This window comes from Myotis lucifugus, unplaced genomic scaffold (assembly GCF_000147115.1).
Source record: "Myotis lucifugus unplaced genomic scaffold, Myoluc2.0 scaffold_370, whole genome shotgun sequence".
NCBI classification, from domain to species: Eukaryota; Metazoa; Chordata; class Mammalia; order Chiroptera; family Vespertilionidae; genus Myotis; species Myotis lucifugus.
This window is the reverse complement of record NW_005871418.1, coordinates 616724-632041: the sequence shown is the minus strand read 5'-3', so window position 1 is coordinate 632041 and position 15318 is coordinate 616724. Positions and strand designations below refer to the sequence as shown.

The 15318-nt window shown below is 39.4% G+C and overlaps 1 protein-coding gene across 2 annotated transcripts in view; it reads left to right on the top strand.

Annotated features, from left to right (window-relative positions):
* DPP10 (dipeptidyl peptidase like 10) overlaps nucleotides 1-15318 on the top strand; it is a 478664-nt gene that overhangs the window by 379625 nt on the left and 83721 nt on the right. For both annotated transcript variants that reach the window (XM_006101524.1, XM_023765017.1), the window contains 2 exons: nucleotides 4783-4937; nucleotides 12027-12124. In XM_006101524.1, coding sequence (XP_006101586.1) covers nucleotides 4783-4937; nucleotides 12027-12124 — 253 coding nt within the window. The remainder of the gene's footprint in view (nucleotides 1-4782; nucleotides 4938-12026; nucleotides 12125-15318) is intronic.

The following is a 15318-nucleotide window of genomic DNA, read 5'->3' as shown; positions in this document are numbered from 1 at the left end:
ATAGTGAAAGGGAACCCTGCACTTCCACCCCTGAGTTCCTAGATCTGTGCTTTCCTGGCTGTGCAGGAGGGACAATTGCTTGTTGTAGGATGACATCCCAACTACAAGGTCATTGTCAAATAAATAGTGCCAAGACCCAGATGGCGCAGGCTATGTCACTCCTCTATAAGCCAGGTACATACAGCCAATGGGGAACATGATGAGAACAGTGAATCCCATGGGTCTGAGCCCATTGCCCTTCTTTTTTGCTATAAAATATTGCTTGTTTGGAAGTGACAGAGTAATGAATGTTATTCTGTAAGTCCACGGAGAGTAGTGCTGATAGAACTGCAGGCAGCAAAGGCATATCCACACCTAGAATATGTATCTGTGTCTATAATGACAAAACACTACCCTTCTTGATGGAATGGCTCCCATGTAAGCCACCTGCCAACAGGAATTGCTGGGAAATAATGCCATATCAACAGTTTAGTGACAACCACTGTTATTGGCAGATAATGGTGGGAGCCAGAGGCAAACTGACGTTCACCTTGCCCATTGGGTTATTGAGAGCAGCCCTGCTGCGAATGTGCTCTGGTGAATATTAAACGAAATATTAAACGGAATGTCTTCACATTTTTACATTGTTACCCCTTCTGATAAATCTGTGCACTTATTGCCCCAGCTGGTTTGGCTCAGTGGATAAAGTGTTGGCCTGAGGACTGAAGGGTCCCAGGTTTGATTCTGGTCAAGGGCACATGCCTGGGTTGCCGGCTCGATCCCCAGTAGGGGGCATGCAGGAGGCAACCAATCAGTCATTGTCTCCCATCATTGATGTTTCTTTCTCTCTCTCCCGCTCCCTTCCTCTCTGAAATCAATAAAAACATATTTAAACAAAAATATGTGCACTCATTTTCCCCCTAAACTTTCTTTTCACTAATTTTCTAATGTTACTCTTCTTGTCTGGTGGCCATTTATTAGTTATTGTACATGAGTCAGGGATCCATGTTTCAAGCCAAGTCTCCTTCCACACGGAGTGGAAAACTAAATATCTTGGCAAAAGTCTGCCAGCTCGGAGGATTTATGTTACTATAGTGTTGTAATGCCATTCCTGAATCAGATTGCAGTCCAGGGCCTACCCAATTCCAGCGTGTTCAAGTGCATTGTGCAAACCTGCCTATTAACCAGACCTGCATTTGTTACTCTTCTGCCAACTTGTGTTAGAAATACATCTTGAGGCATAGATGTGAGATAACGTAGGAGGAAAAAGCAGTGGGTGCAATACCATGAGCAGTTGACTTATGTGTTCTGGACCAATCCCATATACCAGAAGACTGCTTTTTTTTTTCGTAGTGGAATGTTGCTGTGTGTGTTTAGTTTTATGGTCAGTGAATCAGATAACAGTCAGTTCATGATGGGCATTTGGGTTGCATAGTCACTCGCTATCCCATGGTCAGGCTAATTGCTTCTGCCAGAGCCAAGTAAAGAGCTGCTTTAGAAATAAAGACTATTTATCAGCACAGGAGAAAGGGTCTTTCTGTGAAGCTTGTATCGCCTGTGGTTTGATCATCGTCTGGTGAGTGTCAGAAGCTCCACAGCATCTCCATTCGCCATGGATACTTGTATTGCCAATTTGCCTGCTGGGCCACAAGGTAAAGATGGTAGGGAAGGTTGTGCCGTGGCCTTGATCTGCTGCATAGCTCTCACTTGCTCAAGTCCTACTCAGAACTGGCACCTTTACAGTTTACCTGGGAAATAGAACAAGGCAGCACATGTGAAGATAGTTCATATTTTCTTCAAAATCCAGAGTCCAGTCCCTCTTTACTTTTGTACAATTTCAACCAATTTTCTCTCACCGTAGAAGAGATAGACCAATATACCCCAGGCTACTAGATCTCCTACTATTCCCTAAGGATGCAGACGCTTAAACTTTACAGGGATTCCTCTTCCACTGCACCTTTATGCCTTTATAGATAGAGGTTGCCTCTGTTAACAGACTTGTGGGAATTTGAGGTTCAAAATCTTCAGCCATAAAATTAGATACATATAGCAGCATTCCACTATGAAATCTGTTCTTTCTGAGACTGGTTCCTAAAGCACAAGTGTACTGCACATGTTTATACAAAAATTCTTATCCTATGTGCCAGGGGCCTAGCACTTCTCTACCATTATCTCTATCTTAACTTTAAAACACAAGTGCAGCCCTAACCGGTTTGGCTCAGTGGGTAGAGCATCGGCCTGTGGACCCAAGGGTCCCAGGTTCGATTCTGGTCAAGGGCATGTACCTTGGTTGCGGGCACATCCCCAATAGGGAGTGTGCAGGAGGCAGCTGATCGATGTTTCTCTCTCATCAGTGTTTCTAACTCTCTATCCCTCTCCCTTCCTCTCTGTAAAAAATCAATAAAATATATTAAAAAAATAAAATAAAACACAAGTGCGTTTGAGCCCCTGATTTGAGTTGCGTTTTTCAACCCTTACTGTTGGCATAGGTAGGTAGTTAGTATTAATAACAGAAGGGAGCGAGTAGAACTAGATATTAAACTTGATAAACTGGGAAGTTGAATCAGATATTGGGCTTGCTTCTCTAGGAAATTACAGCACTCCATTAAACTTGATTTACCAGGAAGCTGTAGCATTCACAGACTCATTCACACACTCTAAGTGATCACCGTATTCTCCAAGGAAGGTATTTAATCCTTGAAGCAGGCAGGAAGAGTCTCCTCAGGGTGCAATCTTCCCAGTACCAACTGGCAGGGAACCAGGATTATGGGAGGTGGTAGAAGAGGAAATTTTTTAGCTGAGCACTTGCCCAGTAGTAGACAAGATGATGCAGAAGGGGGTACTTCTACTTTGAGGCATGCCAGTAGATGCCAAAATGGCAACAAGAGGGGGTGAAGCCTAGCCGGAGAAAGGGATTGGGTTGGATGAGGGCACAGAACCCCAAAAGGTCTAGGAAATAGATTGGTTAGGGGGAGGGACGAAAATCAGGAGCTAGGTTGGATGGTTTTGGTTTTGAATGACAGCTTGCTACTTACTGAGAACCACGGAAATATATGGAGAATTATCAGGAACCTGAGGCATCTGCTGCTAGAGCCTTCATACCCTCTCCATCCCCAGTATTTCCCCTTCATTCCAATAAATCTTACCACTACATTTACTGGTAAACGTCCTCCATGCATATGCTCTTTGAAATTCTTTTCTCAAGACATTACAAAAGAATCCATTTTCACCGGCAACATTAATATGATCTCTTGGACCTCAGCCATATCTGCCCTGCAACTACAAAAGAGAGGGGCTCCTTCAAATATGCCATAGTGACCTTTTGTGTATTCCCAATTTTGCAGTCATGGATTTAGTTTTTGTTTTTTTCTATGTAATGACTCTCAGATGTCATAAGAACCAGGGAAACTTTACAACCTTTACAATAGCCACTGCTGTAGCAACTAAGTCACAACCTTTTGTCCTCCCAATGCCTTTCCTCTCTATTTGCACTTCACTCCACATCATTACCAGTGACAATTGATTACTCATGCTTCCGTTCCTTACTATGGATTATCTATGCTACAATTCTCCCTGGAAATGGTATTATTAAATCAAAGATATACATATAGTTATAGAGGTGGATATATCTCCAACCTAATCTCAAAATCTAATTTTGAAGATCTCTTTCCTGAGTCTACTGCTGCTATTAATTACTGCATCAGTCAGGGTCCCAAGAGACAAGAGGTGGCACTTTCAATAATTTGAAGAGGATTTATGTACAAAGAGACCGTTTACAGAGTGAAAGTGTAGGGGGATATAAAGGACGGAGCCACAATTTAACTAGCAGCAGCCTATGACTATAAATATGAACCATTACCAAGTACAAAAGCAGAAAACTGTGGAGAGGCGGCTGCATTGACAAGAGGAGTGAGATCATTTAAAACACACAGCAAGCCTAAGGTGACATATCCAGACAGAGCTAAAGGAGTAAATACTCTGACTTTCTGCTCCTCTGAGCTCTTACTCAAGAACCCTAATGGCCATATTCTAGAGGGCATGGGAATCCCATTGATGTGCTTCATACAGCTTAATTTTCTGGGCCAGAAAACAGATATAGAAAAGAAGATAGTGAATCTGGAGTCACACAAAAGATATCCAGTATATTTCTTATTCATATTATATGAATATATATACTATTGATTTTTAGAGGGAGAGGAAGGAAGAGGGAGAGAGAGACACATCAATGTGAGAACAAAACATTGATTAGCTGACCTCTGCACAGCCCCTATCAGGGATAGAGCCCGCAAACCAGGCATGTGCCCTGACTGCAATCAAACTGGCAACCTTTTGGGGCACAGGATGATGCCAAGCCAGGGCCAGTGTATTTCTTATTCCATTTCCTTATGCCTTCAATAGTTTAATGAATCTAGTAGTTATTCAACTTGTTTAATGATGAGAAGATGGAAATATGACCACATGCATATATGACTGAATGGTGACATGAATATGGTTTTAGCCATATATCAGTCTTTGAAAACATCCTCATTCTTTTCATTCTGATAGTCCTTTCATTGTCTCCGTTCACATTGCTGGCAACCCACGACATCCTGACCTTATTGCTTCCTGCCTTCCTTTCTTTGCATCTGCTTTTCACGGGATCAAAGGGCTAACTCAGAAATAGAGAATGCGTTATGAAGTTGATAAAGTCCAACACAAGGATAGAAAATGTACCTGTGCAATGGAGATTTCAAGGACAGATGTTTGTGGGTTACTGAGCCCACATCTCTACAGTTGGTTTCAAATAACACTCATTTATTCTAGAAGAACTTCTGCATTCTCACATCGCCCACTGGTGGTCACCAGATGGAGAAAGGCTTGCCTTCCTGATGATAAATGATTCACTGGTGCCTAACATGGTCATCCCTCGGTTTACCGGAGCGTTGTATCCCAAAGGAAGGCAGTATCCGTATCCTAAGGTAAGTAACGTGGCCGCGCTAGTTTGTTTCCCCTCGCTCTGCACCAGTGACTTCACTGATAGTATTCATGGTTGACGAACAAGTTGTCTTTGGAGAAAAAAAGAAGCATCATTTTAAGAGTTTTCAGTAGTCTGTCCACCTCGCTTGGGTAGGAGGAGATCAAGATGTGGGGATGTGGGGACTTTGACCTTGTTGCATTTCTTTCCCTTTGATGCTCTCATTCTTGTTTTCCCTCATCTTCCCACTTGAGAAGATATAAGGGGTCTTTCTGCAAGGTATATTCTGTGAGTGGTCAATAGCTGTTATAAAGGAGGAAAAAGTGCCATCGTCAACTACACTGGAAATTCTTAGTTGAAAAAAAATCTAGCTTCTCTCAAGATGATTTCTTAGAGCACTTAATGTACTATATGTTAATGCGTATTATAAATCTCCTATAAAAAGTAGACTAAGCATAAAGAATCTGCAGAAGCATAAAGAATCACCAATAAAGAATAGACTAAGCATAAAGGATTTATTAGCATTAACTTCAGTACTGTTTTGGCAGAGCAAACTCTGGAACATACTTTATAAAACGCTGGGGTAGAGCCATGGCCAGGCGTAGCGAGGATAAAATTGTTTTATTGAGTGAGGCAAATACGGAAATCCTGTGCAGATGGCGAAGCCATTTCCAAATGTTAGGTGAGGCTTCTCGAGGAGGTTGCAAAAACACCTGGAGTGTGCTGGTTTTCCAGTATATATCATGTTTAATTACTTAAGGTCTTTTTTAAAGTTTACTTTCCCCATGTTATGTAAGAAAGGGAAAGGCTCATAAGTGATGCCCTCTATGCATCAATCATGTAAAGATACCTCATAGCAAACTTTTAAAATTCCACTTTACACATTTTAGCCCTTAATTAGATTAAGACATGGCTGCTCATTTCATTTGGAGGCCATTTTTTAAATCCATTCCTTTAGTGAGTTGTATTTTGTATTTCCTAGCATGATAGATTTTATATTTTTCAATTTGCACATTACATTAACTGGGCAGAGTGCTGGACAAATTACCTATCACACATATTATTTTACACCTGCAATGAAAGTATGGTCAGTGTTGGGGTGACTGTCCTTATTTTGCTATCATCTGCCAGACTCAAGTTTTCCAAGGTGGGGGGAAAAAAATAAAAAATGCTTTATGGAGAGTCGGGAATAAACATGGAGTTTCCTCAGTGAGGTTCTGTACTGTTTTTCTCCACCCTGGCTTCCTTCCACAGGGTGTGGCGTTAAATAACTGACACATAAGGAGGACATGGGGGGGGGGGGAGAGGAGTCAGATCCCAGGATTTTGAAATATTATTTTTAGGGTCTCCTCTGGACATATATTGGAAGTCCCACACACTCAGTATTCTTCAGGAGAAAACAGCAATTTGACCTAACAACAAAATAAACATATTCGCAGAGATTTTTATTCTACTCCAAGAAAAGTACTCACAATTTCTCCAATTACAGATTTAGCCCTGTTTTATGGTTGACAGTTTGTGCCTGCCCAGCATATTGCACTTGCTTTTTTCCAGAGAAAAACAGAAAAGACTTCTCAATACATTGTTAATTCTCACACCATTTGATTTACTTATTGTAATGAAAGGTCATCTGGTAATTCTGACACAAATTGAAGAAATGGTGGCACATTGTGTAATGCTTATGTCAGTAAATAAGATCTTCGCACAGAACTGTCCAGATTGTGCACTGAACAAAGAATAAAATCAGCCCTGGGAAGGGACAACTTTTTATAATTCATTTCCCCCAAGCGGTGGGGATTTTAGGATTCACAGATAAGAGCCATAGCAGTAGCTGCATCTTCAAGTTTCCTTCTTAGTTATAGACTTTGATACTTGAACTTGGACATCCCCAGGCCTCATAATTTTAATAAGACTGATGCAAACAAATGAACAAATAGAAGCACCTAAGGAAATTTAAATATGTCAGCAGTAATTCAACAGATCCTGATTGACAAACCTAGACACTTATTTAGTAAGTTTTTATTTAATTAGTTTTTAAATATTTCTTAATAGTTAAGCTAAGCATAAAATAATAGTAATGTTTGCTTATTAATTGTATGACTCATGTGTGCTAATAACATGCTTTATGTTTTCAGAGAGACTTTTCATTGTTTTCCTCTTTGGTCTTCCTCACAATTGCCTCTTCTTTTTACAAATAAACACACTTTGCTTCTAAAAGGCCAAGTCCTTGTATGAAAGTCAGAGTTATTTTAAGAACAGGGAAATAACTCACATTTATCGATTCTGTCCCTCTCTATAAAACTACTAAAGGTTAGCATATCACAGAAGTTGTAACAGGAATAAAAATGTCTCCTGGTCAAGATAACAAATATATGTGCAGCTCTGTTTGCTCCATTTACTATTAGTGGCTTAGCTCTACACTGGGTGGGGCAAGAGTAGGTTCACAGTTGTGAGTCTGCGAAAAACACGGTTTATTTTTGTATTATTATTTATTAACTAGAGGCCCAGTGCATGAAATTCATGCATGGGTAGGGTCCCTAGGCCTGGCCAGTGATCAAGGCCAATCAGGACCTTCCGGCTACAGGCTGGGGCTGTCCTTCATTCTGTGCCGCCCCCTGGTGGTCAGCACAAGTCATAGCGAGCGATCAAACTCCCAGTCTCACGGTGGAACTCCCAAGGGGACCCTTTGCATATTAGCTTTTTATATGTATAGATTATTGTAGTATTTTCTATACAAACCTACTTTTGTTCCACCCTGTATGAGTAGCATTCTTAGAAAGCCTCACACCTGCCATATATAAACATATATATTTCTATATGTAATGCATGTTGTGTGTAAGACATGATGGATGTAATACATGATGAAGGTCCTGAGTCTGTGTTAGTGACCATCATGTAGGAGTATTAAAATGAAAAACAGGTATTGGCCAAAGCTGAGAGAAAGAATCCCAAATCCTCAGAGGGTTGACGGTAGAAATTCCTGCCTAGGTATTTAAGACAATAGGAGTCAAAGAACCTAGGTCTGGGTTTTGGTCTTTGTTCTCATGCTAACTTTCACTGTCATGTTGGGTGTATTACTTGAATTTTCAAGGTCTCATTATTTTCTACTCTGGTTTTTTAAAAAAAGGTGTGCTTTTTTCACTAATACATGCATTTTGATTTGCTCTTACTTATTTAATAAATTTTCAAAAATGGTATTTTAGACATTGAAATACTGCATAGAGTTCACACTAAATTGTGTTTCAAATTAAACTTGATCAAAATGAGTGCATCAAATACCCCATGTAGTCAGATTTACTAATGAAATACTTACACTAAACAAATATATTTGTATTTTACTTAATTCAGCATGGTTCAGGACTCATAAAATATCCTTCATTAGCAATTCAGCACAAAAGAGATGCACAGTTCTATCTCAGTAACCTCAGGTTAATGTTCTTAATTAAAACATTATCTCGTTTAATGGCAATTTAGTTGCCAGTAAAATAAGGTTAATTATTATTGAGGCTTTATTTCAGAATCATAGAGGAAGGAGTCTGTGGAGTTGCAGTTTCTGTGGCAAATGTGACTGTAAAAGCCCACAGATGAACTCCTCTAATTTCCAAACTATTGAGACAATTCAAATATTCCAAGGTACAGATGAACTTGCAATGTGCACTTCATTTCAAAACTCCAAGAAAAGATAAGAATCTAATTAAGATTATAAAATGCTGAACAGCTGAATTTTGGAAACAGCCTGATGTTTGGTTTTTATCTAAAATTGGCCACATGTGTATGCAACTGTTAATTTGTTTTCGTGTAGAAGCTAATTGGGATACTTGTGATTCTGTTCAAGTAATAACTTACAGTGCTGTGGCCTTAAGAGATGGTAAGGCCCATACATGTCTTTGACAAAGTACATCATAAGATTATGTAACATTGATAAGAACACACAGAAAGGTCAAATTTAATTCAACTTCCCTTTTTAAAATCAGTTTATTGAAAGAAAAATATAAACAATTTTTCACTAACTAGAGAGGTCAGTGTCTTAATAATAACTATCATTTTTAATTCATTACTATATACTATTGTAGGTACTTTTATAAATCATGTTTTTGTCAGTCCATATAACAAAACTATGAGATACTTTTATCTACAGAAAGAAAACCTACTTTGGGTCAAAACTTCTGACTTGTGACAGATTATGTTCAGAGAGTTTCTCTCTCTCTCTCTCTCTCTCTCTCTCTCTCTCTCTCTCTCTCTCATTTTTTTTTTAATCCTCACCCAAGGATATGTTTATTGACTTTAGAGGAAGATAGAGAGAAATACCTATCGGTTGCCTCCTATACCCACACAAATCTGGGACTGAACCCAAAACCTAGGTATGTGTCCTTACGAGAAATTGTACCCACAAACTTTAGGTATATGGGAGGAAGTTCCAACCAACTGAGCCCCCCAGCCAGGACAGAGAATTGCCTCATTTTTTTTATAATAAAATAATATAATACTTCAGGATCGTTAACATCCTGTCCATGGTCCACATGCAGCAAAATTTGAACCTAAAATTCTCTGACTCACAGATAAAGCTAAACCAGTTAAAATGTGGTTCTTTTGCCAATGGTGTCAGCCTCCTTGGGGAATTTTTAGAAATGCAAATTTGTCATCTCCCATCAGGGGTTAGAAATGATGGAGGTGGGCCTTGAGGCTCACTGGGTGATTCAAAAGCAGGTTAACTTTTGATAAACAATGAACTGCCATAACTATAATCAGTATGCAAATTTTGATAAAACACTGATATTATGTATTGATATTTATCTATCAGTTTTTTTAAATATTTGCACAGTGATTATAGTAATCTGGATCTTGATGAACATAGATTCTTAGGTCCACACCCCAAGATTCTGATTCTGGCTCTGAATATGGATCTGGGTGGGACACATGAATTCGTGTTTCTAAGGTTTCAGAGAATGCTGATTGATACTCTTGATTAGAGAACAACAGTTTTAATGGCACCACTAAATACTGTGTCGCAGCTCAAAGCTTTAACTTACAAGTTGGAGAACTGGTTAGACTAAAAATATATGGATAAGGCCAATATTGTCAGGGTGGAAAATGGCAATTTAATGAAAGCAAAAGTGATGTGAAAGAGAGCTCCTAGGTGTGGTCAAGCACTCCATTGCTGGAGACAAAGATTCCCAGGCCCTGGAGGGCTTTAGAACAATGAAAAGCTTTACAAAATCTGACGCCGGAGCTTTCTGTGCGAGGCAGGCTCACCGCTTATCTTCCAGGAAGCCCTTTACTCAAGGAACCATTTCCAGAATGTTTCCTAATAGTCACGGCACTTCTGTAGTGACAGCCTTTCTGACTTGTTTCTTTGCCTCCAAACTTCTGACCTGTGTTTGAAACACTCACCCAGACGTTAGTCATTTTTCTTTATAGACTTTATTTTTTTAGAGCAGTTTAAGGTTGTCAACAAAATTGAGGAGATGGAAAGTACTTGCCATATACCTTCTGCTCCCACACATTTATGGCCTCTCCCATCATCAACCTCCCCCACCAGAATTGTGCACTGGGTACCATTGATGAAGTATCACTGACACATGATAATGACGCAGCATCCATGGTTTTATGGTTCAGTTTTGGCATTATACATTCTGTGGTTTTAGACAAATGTATAATGACATGTATCCCTCTCCATGGTGGCATGCAGAGTGTTTTCACTGTTCTACAAATCCTCTTATTGACTGTACTTATTCACCTTTCTTCCCTTCCCTCCATGCTAATTATTATTAAGACCCTAACAGAACAGTTCTTGAGCTATTGCTAACTATCGGTAGAATGTATTATATTGTTTCTGGTCCTGATTTAACTCTGGATTTTGTAGATGCCAAGTCCTTGAGCATGAATATTTCTTTGTCATCTTTAAAGCAGTTTTATTGTTCTCTTTAGACTTTTGTCAGGTCTTTGAATTCAACTCAGTTTAAATTCCCTATCCTCCTCTGTATAGCTCATATGCTCTTCTCTTAAAGCACCAGCCTGTGTTTGAAACACTCTCATAGGTGTGCTAGACACTTTTCTTTACAAACTTGAAATAAATTGAGTCACAGTAGTCAACTGATTCTGTTAATCATTTATTCACATAAATTTCATTTCATTCATTCATTCAACATGCTTGAGATTTGTTGGTGAAAGATTCCATATCCACCCCTTAAAATGTCACTGGATATTTAGAAAACTTTGATGCCCATTGCCTAAGAATGAACTAAAGCAAAACTACAGTCGTTAAGAGCATCCTGGGCTTAAATACTGCTTCCCTCACTTACTGGGCATTTCCCCCTGCACAGTTTGCTGAGTGTCTCCATTTTCATCTGGAAAATGTTATAATTATATCTTAATTCTATAGTAGGAACATTTAGTGAAATAATTCATGTGATGTTTAACAGATATTATTGACCAGAAACATAGTAACTGCTTTACAATTGGTTATGATTTAATAAAATGTTTATTATGAAACTTAAATGACATATTCTTACTACTGTCTTTCTACTCTGCATGCCAGGTACTGAGTGAGGGCAGTCTGCTCATGGCCCACATCCTAAGGGCCACTTATACCCCATCTAACATTCATAAATGTCAAGGATGGTTAATGCATGGAATAGAATTAGGTATTGTGGAATTTTAAGCATGTGGCACCTGGATTGGTATTTTTTTCTGTCTTGTTTTATTATTATTATTTTTTAACTAGCCAAGCTCTTTTCCTCATTACATGTTATATCCTATAACATAATTAGCTGCTTGAGCTACTAGTTTTTATAAAGCCAGCCCTCTGGTGTCATTCTAGGAAAAGAACACAGTAGCACTAGCTAATGAATAAAGTCATCATGATTTTCTATCACCTTTAATTGTCTGACTAAAATGGTTTGAGAAGCAGCAATCTTCAAAAACAATTGAAAGCAATCAAGTTGTTGAATTTAAAATCATTTCTACTTCAGAGAAATTAAACTTTCCCCCCCATTCTAACACAAATTATAAAAGAGTCAAAATGCATTTGCTTTCTTTCCTCATATAGTCTAATGCTTAATGTATTTGCATTACAACTTTCATTTTCTCAAAGGCAGGTCAAGTGAACCCAACAATCAAATTATATGTTGTAAACCTATATGGACCAACTCATACTTTGGAACTCATGCCACCCGACATCTTTAAATCAAGGTACGCAATTTCAATTTCACTTTTTACCAGGGAATAGATAGGTTAACACCAAGTATCATTTTGTTGTAATTTAGAGCAATGTGATCAGCTCAACAAGTCCACTTGAAAGTAAGGTTCAGGTTGCCTCCATTAGTGCAGGAATGAGGTCATTCTGATTATCTTATTCGCAGGAAAACTTTAAAATTTCCAGGTGATTAGCACCACAAAATAACTAAATATACTGATACTGAGAATTAGACCTTTTGCAAATGTGACAGAGAGATGGGAACAAAGGATCATTTTCCACTGATTTTTCCTACTGAAAATAGTAACTCCATTTTTAATGTTTTTCCTCTTTAAAAGAGTATAATCTCCCTAAAATTTGTGCAATCTTTTCAACTCTCTCCCTACAGCTTACCAATGATTCTCTAGCATTCTTTTCCTGGCAGAGAAATTTAATGAGATTTTATTTTTAAATATCCTACATAAAAAGCCCTCTTAAGAAGTTTAAGTGGGAAGAAAAGAAACACATTTTATGGAGCAGCAAAATCTTCAGTTGAGAAACAACTAATCAAATAGCCATGTGGATTTTGAAATCCAGAGTGAACTCAACTTCGAGGGTGATTCTTTCAAATCCTGTAGCTCTTTGAAAATTTAAAGCAGCCCTAACGATGGGATGAGATAGCAGCTGTTTAAGGAAAATAGTTTCACACTATTTTGAATGATATGGGCTAAGCTTGAGGGTTATTTTGATGACATCAACAATCAATCAATGCAGAGTGACTGATTCAAAAGATATTCCTCTCAAATGTTGTCACACTGACATATTCAGAAAAATTTTTATCAGAGTTGGGGATTTTCACAGAAAGTACAAGCTGCTGTGTATGGAAAATTTTCCTACTTGAAAGATAATAAAAAATTATGGAATGCTTACACTGGAAGGGTTCTCATTAACTACCTACTATATAACCTGCTCCTTATATTAGTGGAAAAGCTGAGACCCAGAGATTTAAAAAAAAAACTTGAGATAAACCCTCAGGATTAGTTAGTAGCAGAGTTAGAAAATGAGGTGAAGCCAGTTTCATCAAGTTACAGAACACTGCATCCAGATTATGATGGGAGACCTTAAAAGGCCATCTGAACTGACCTGGAGAATGCAGTAGGGTTAACCAAATCAGGTAGAAACTTCTACTTCTGGGCTCAGTCTACTAGTCATGAAAGGTTTAGTCACAAATGAAACAATGATAAAAACTGTTGAGATTTTATGTGATCCTCATCACATCTTTTTCTCTCATTTGTTTGAAGCTTTGAATTAACAGGAAAGGGTACTACACTGGAGTGTTTGAGTCACATCTCTACCACCATTTATTGTTGTGACCTTGGGAATTTCACTCTACCTGTCTCTGGGTCTGACTACCCTAATTTTGATATAAATATTTATATTGTTCATCAGGTTTTTAAAAAAATATATTTTTATTGATTTCTGAGAGGAAAGGACAGGAAGAGAGAGGCAGAAATATCAATGATGAGATCATTTATTGGCTTCCTCTTACATGCTCCACAATGGAGATCGAGGCATATGCCCTGACCAGGAATTGACCTGTGACCTCCTGGTTAATAGGTCGACCCTCAACCTCTGACATTGGCTGGACAAGGTTTTTGTTTTGTTTTGTTTTGTTTTGTTTTGTTTTGTTTTGTTTTGTTTTGTTTTAAGTCTTTGAAATATGGGTCAATTTAAAAATATCCTGGTTCCTTTCTAATAGGAGATAGTGGTTCCTGACCTTGAATTTGTTACTTGAAAGAGTTTCTAAATATTAGTGTGGCCAGCTAGGAGTTAGTAAAGAGAAGGGAGCTGGACTTGCTGGGCCTGATTGAGTCTGTAAGTTATACTTAAGACTAAATCTGGAATTCACAGCTTCAGACACCCCAGGCCATAGCTGAATTCCTGCCAAGGGGCTTAACATCCCTACATATCCCACCCCCATCCCAGTGTAAGGAGGCTTCCAGTCTCCCCAGGGGACTTACCTGTCCACTTAACTGGACTTTAGGCGGGGAGAGCTAATGATAGAGGGAAATTCCTCTGCTGAGGCACGTGCAGTGGAAGACAAGATGGCACAGGGGAGGTCCTTCTACTCTGAGGCATGTGCAGTGAGTGGGAGCCAGGACAGTGACCATGACGGGGAGGAGGATAGCCTGGGAAAAGGATCGGATTGGATGAGGGCATGGAACCTGGAATTTCTAGGAAAGGGATTGGATAGGGTGAGGGCCCAGCACAAGGCTGCAGGGAGACAGGAAACAGATTGGTTAGTTTGAAAGAAAACCTGCTCTTTCCCAGGTTGGAGATAATATGATCAAAGCTTAACAAAGTCCCCTCCTGGTCAGTAGCACACATTCCAGGTTCCCTTCCTTCTCACACTCTCTGTGCAGCCATGTGGGCCTGGCAGCTGCACGCCCATGAGTGTGGGTCTGGTGCGGCAGCACAGTGCTGGCTGGAGTGCAGCCAGGAACAGAAACTAGCTGGCTGGACAGGACAGAGACTGAACTGGACTAAGATTTGGCATGGAATGAACTGAACTGCGAGAGCTTTGGGTGCCCTGTCCATGCAGGACCAATGACACAGAATTTCTGGACCCTGGTCCTTCTGGGCTTGGTGAGGACAAGTGCGGGCTTGAGGCCCCAAAAGCTGGCCTTCTCACCCCCCACCCCCCAGCAAGACCGGCTTCCAGTCTCCCAGGGGGCTCTGTCATCTGGTCATGGTTAAGACATCAGGCACCTGGGGACAATTCTTTATTTTTGCTCCAATAAATCTTCTTACTACAACTCATCCTCCTCTGCATCGTTCCTGAAATGCTTTTCTCATGACTCCGCAGAAGAGCCCTAACTCCACCAGCAGCACAATGAGTTCAATGACTATCATCAAACACAAATATTCCTAAAGACAGAAACATTGTCATTTATTGGAGTATTAATGAAGTGTTCATCTCTTTAACATGTGAGGAACAATGTGATAAAATTAGTCACTCCTTGCACAGAGATATCACATAACCTTAGCTGTTGGAAAGCCAGTACAAAAAAAAATGCTTTATCCCACTGAGGGTGAGAAAAATCCTGTGAAGAAAAAGAATTTAAATGTAATTCAGATATTTGGTTTAGCCATGTGTTGGTCTATAATTTGGAGAGAGGCATGTAATACCTCATCGACAAATGTACATAAC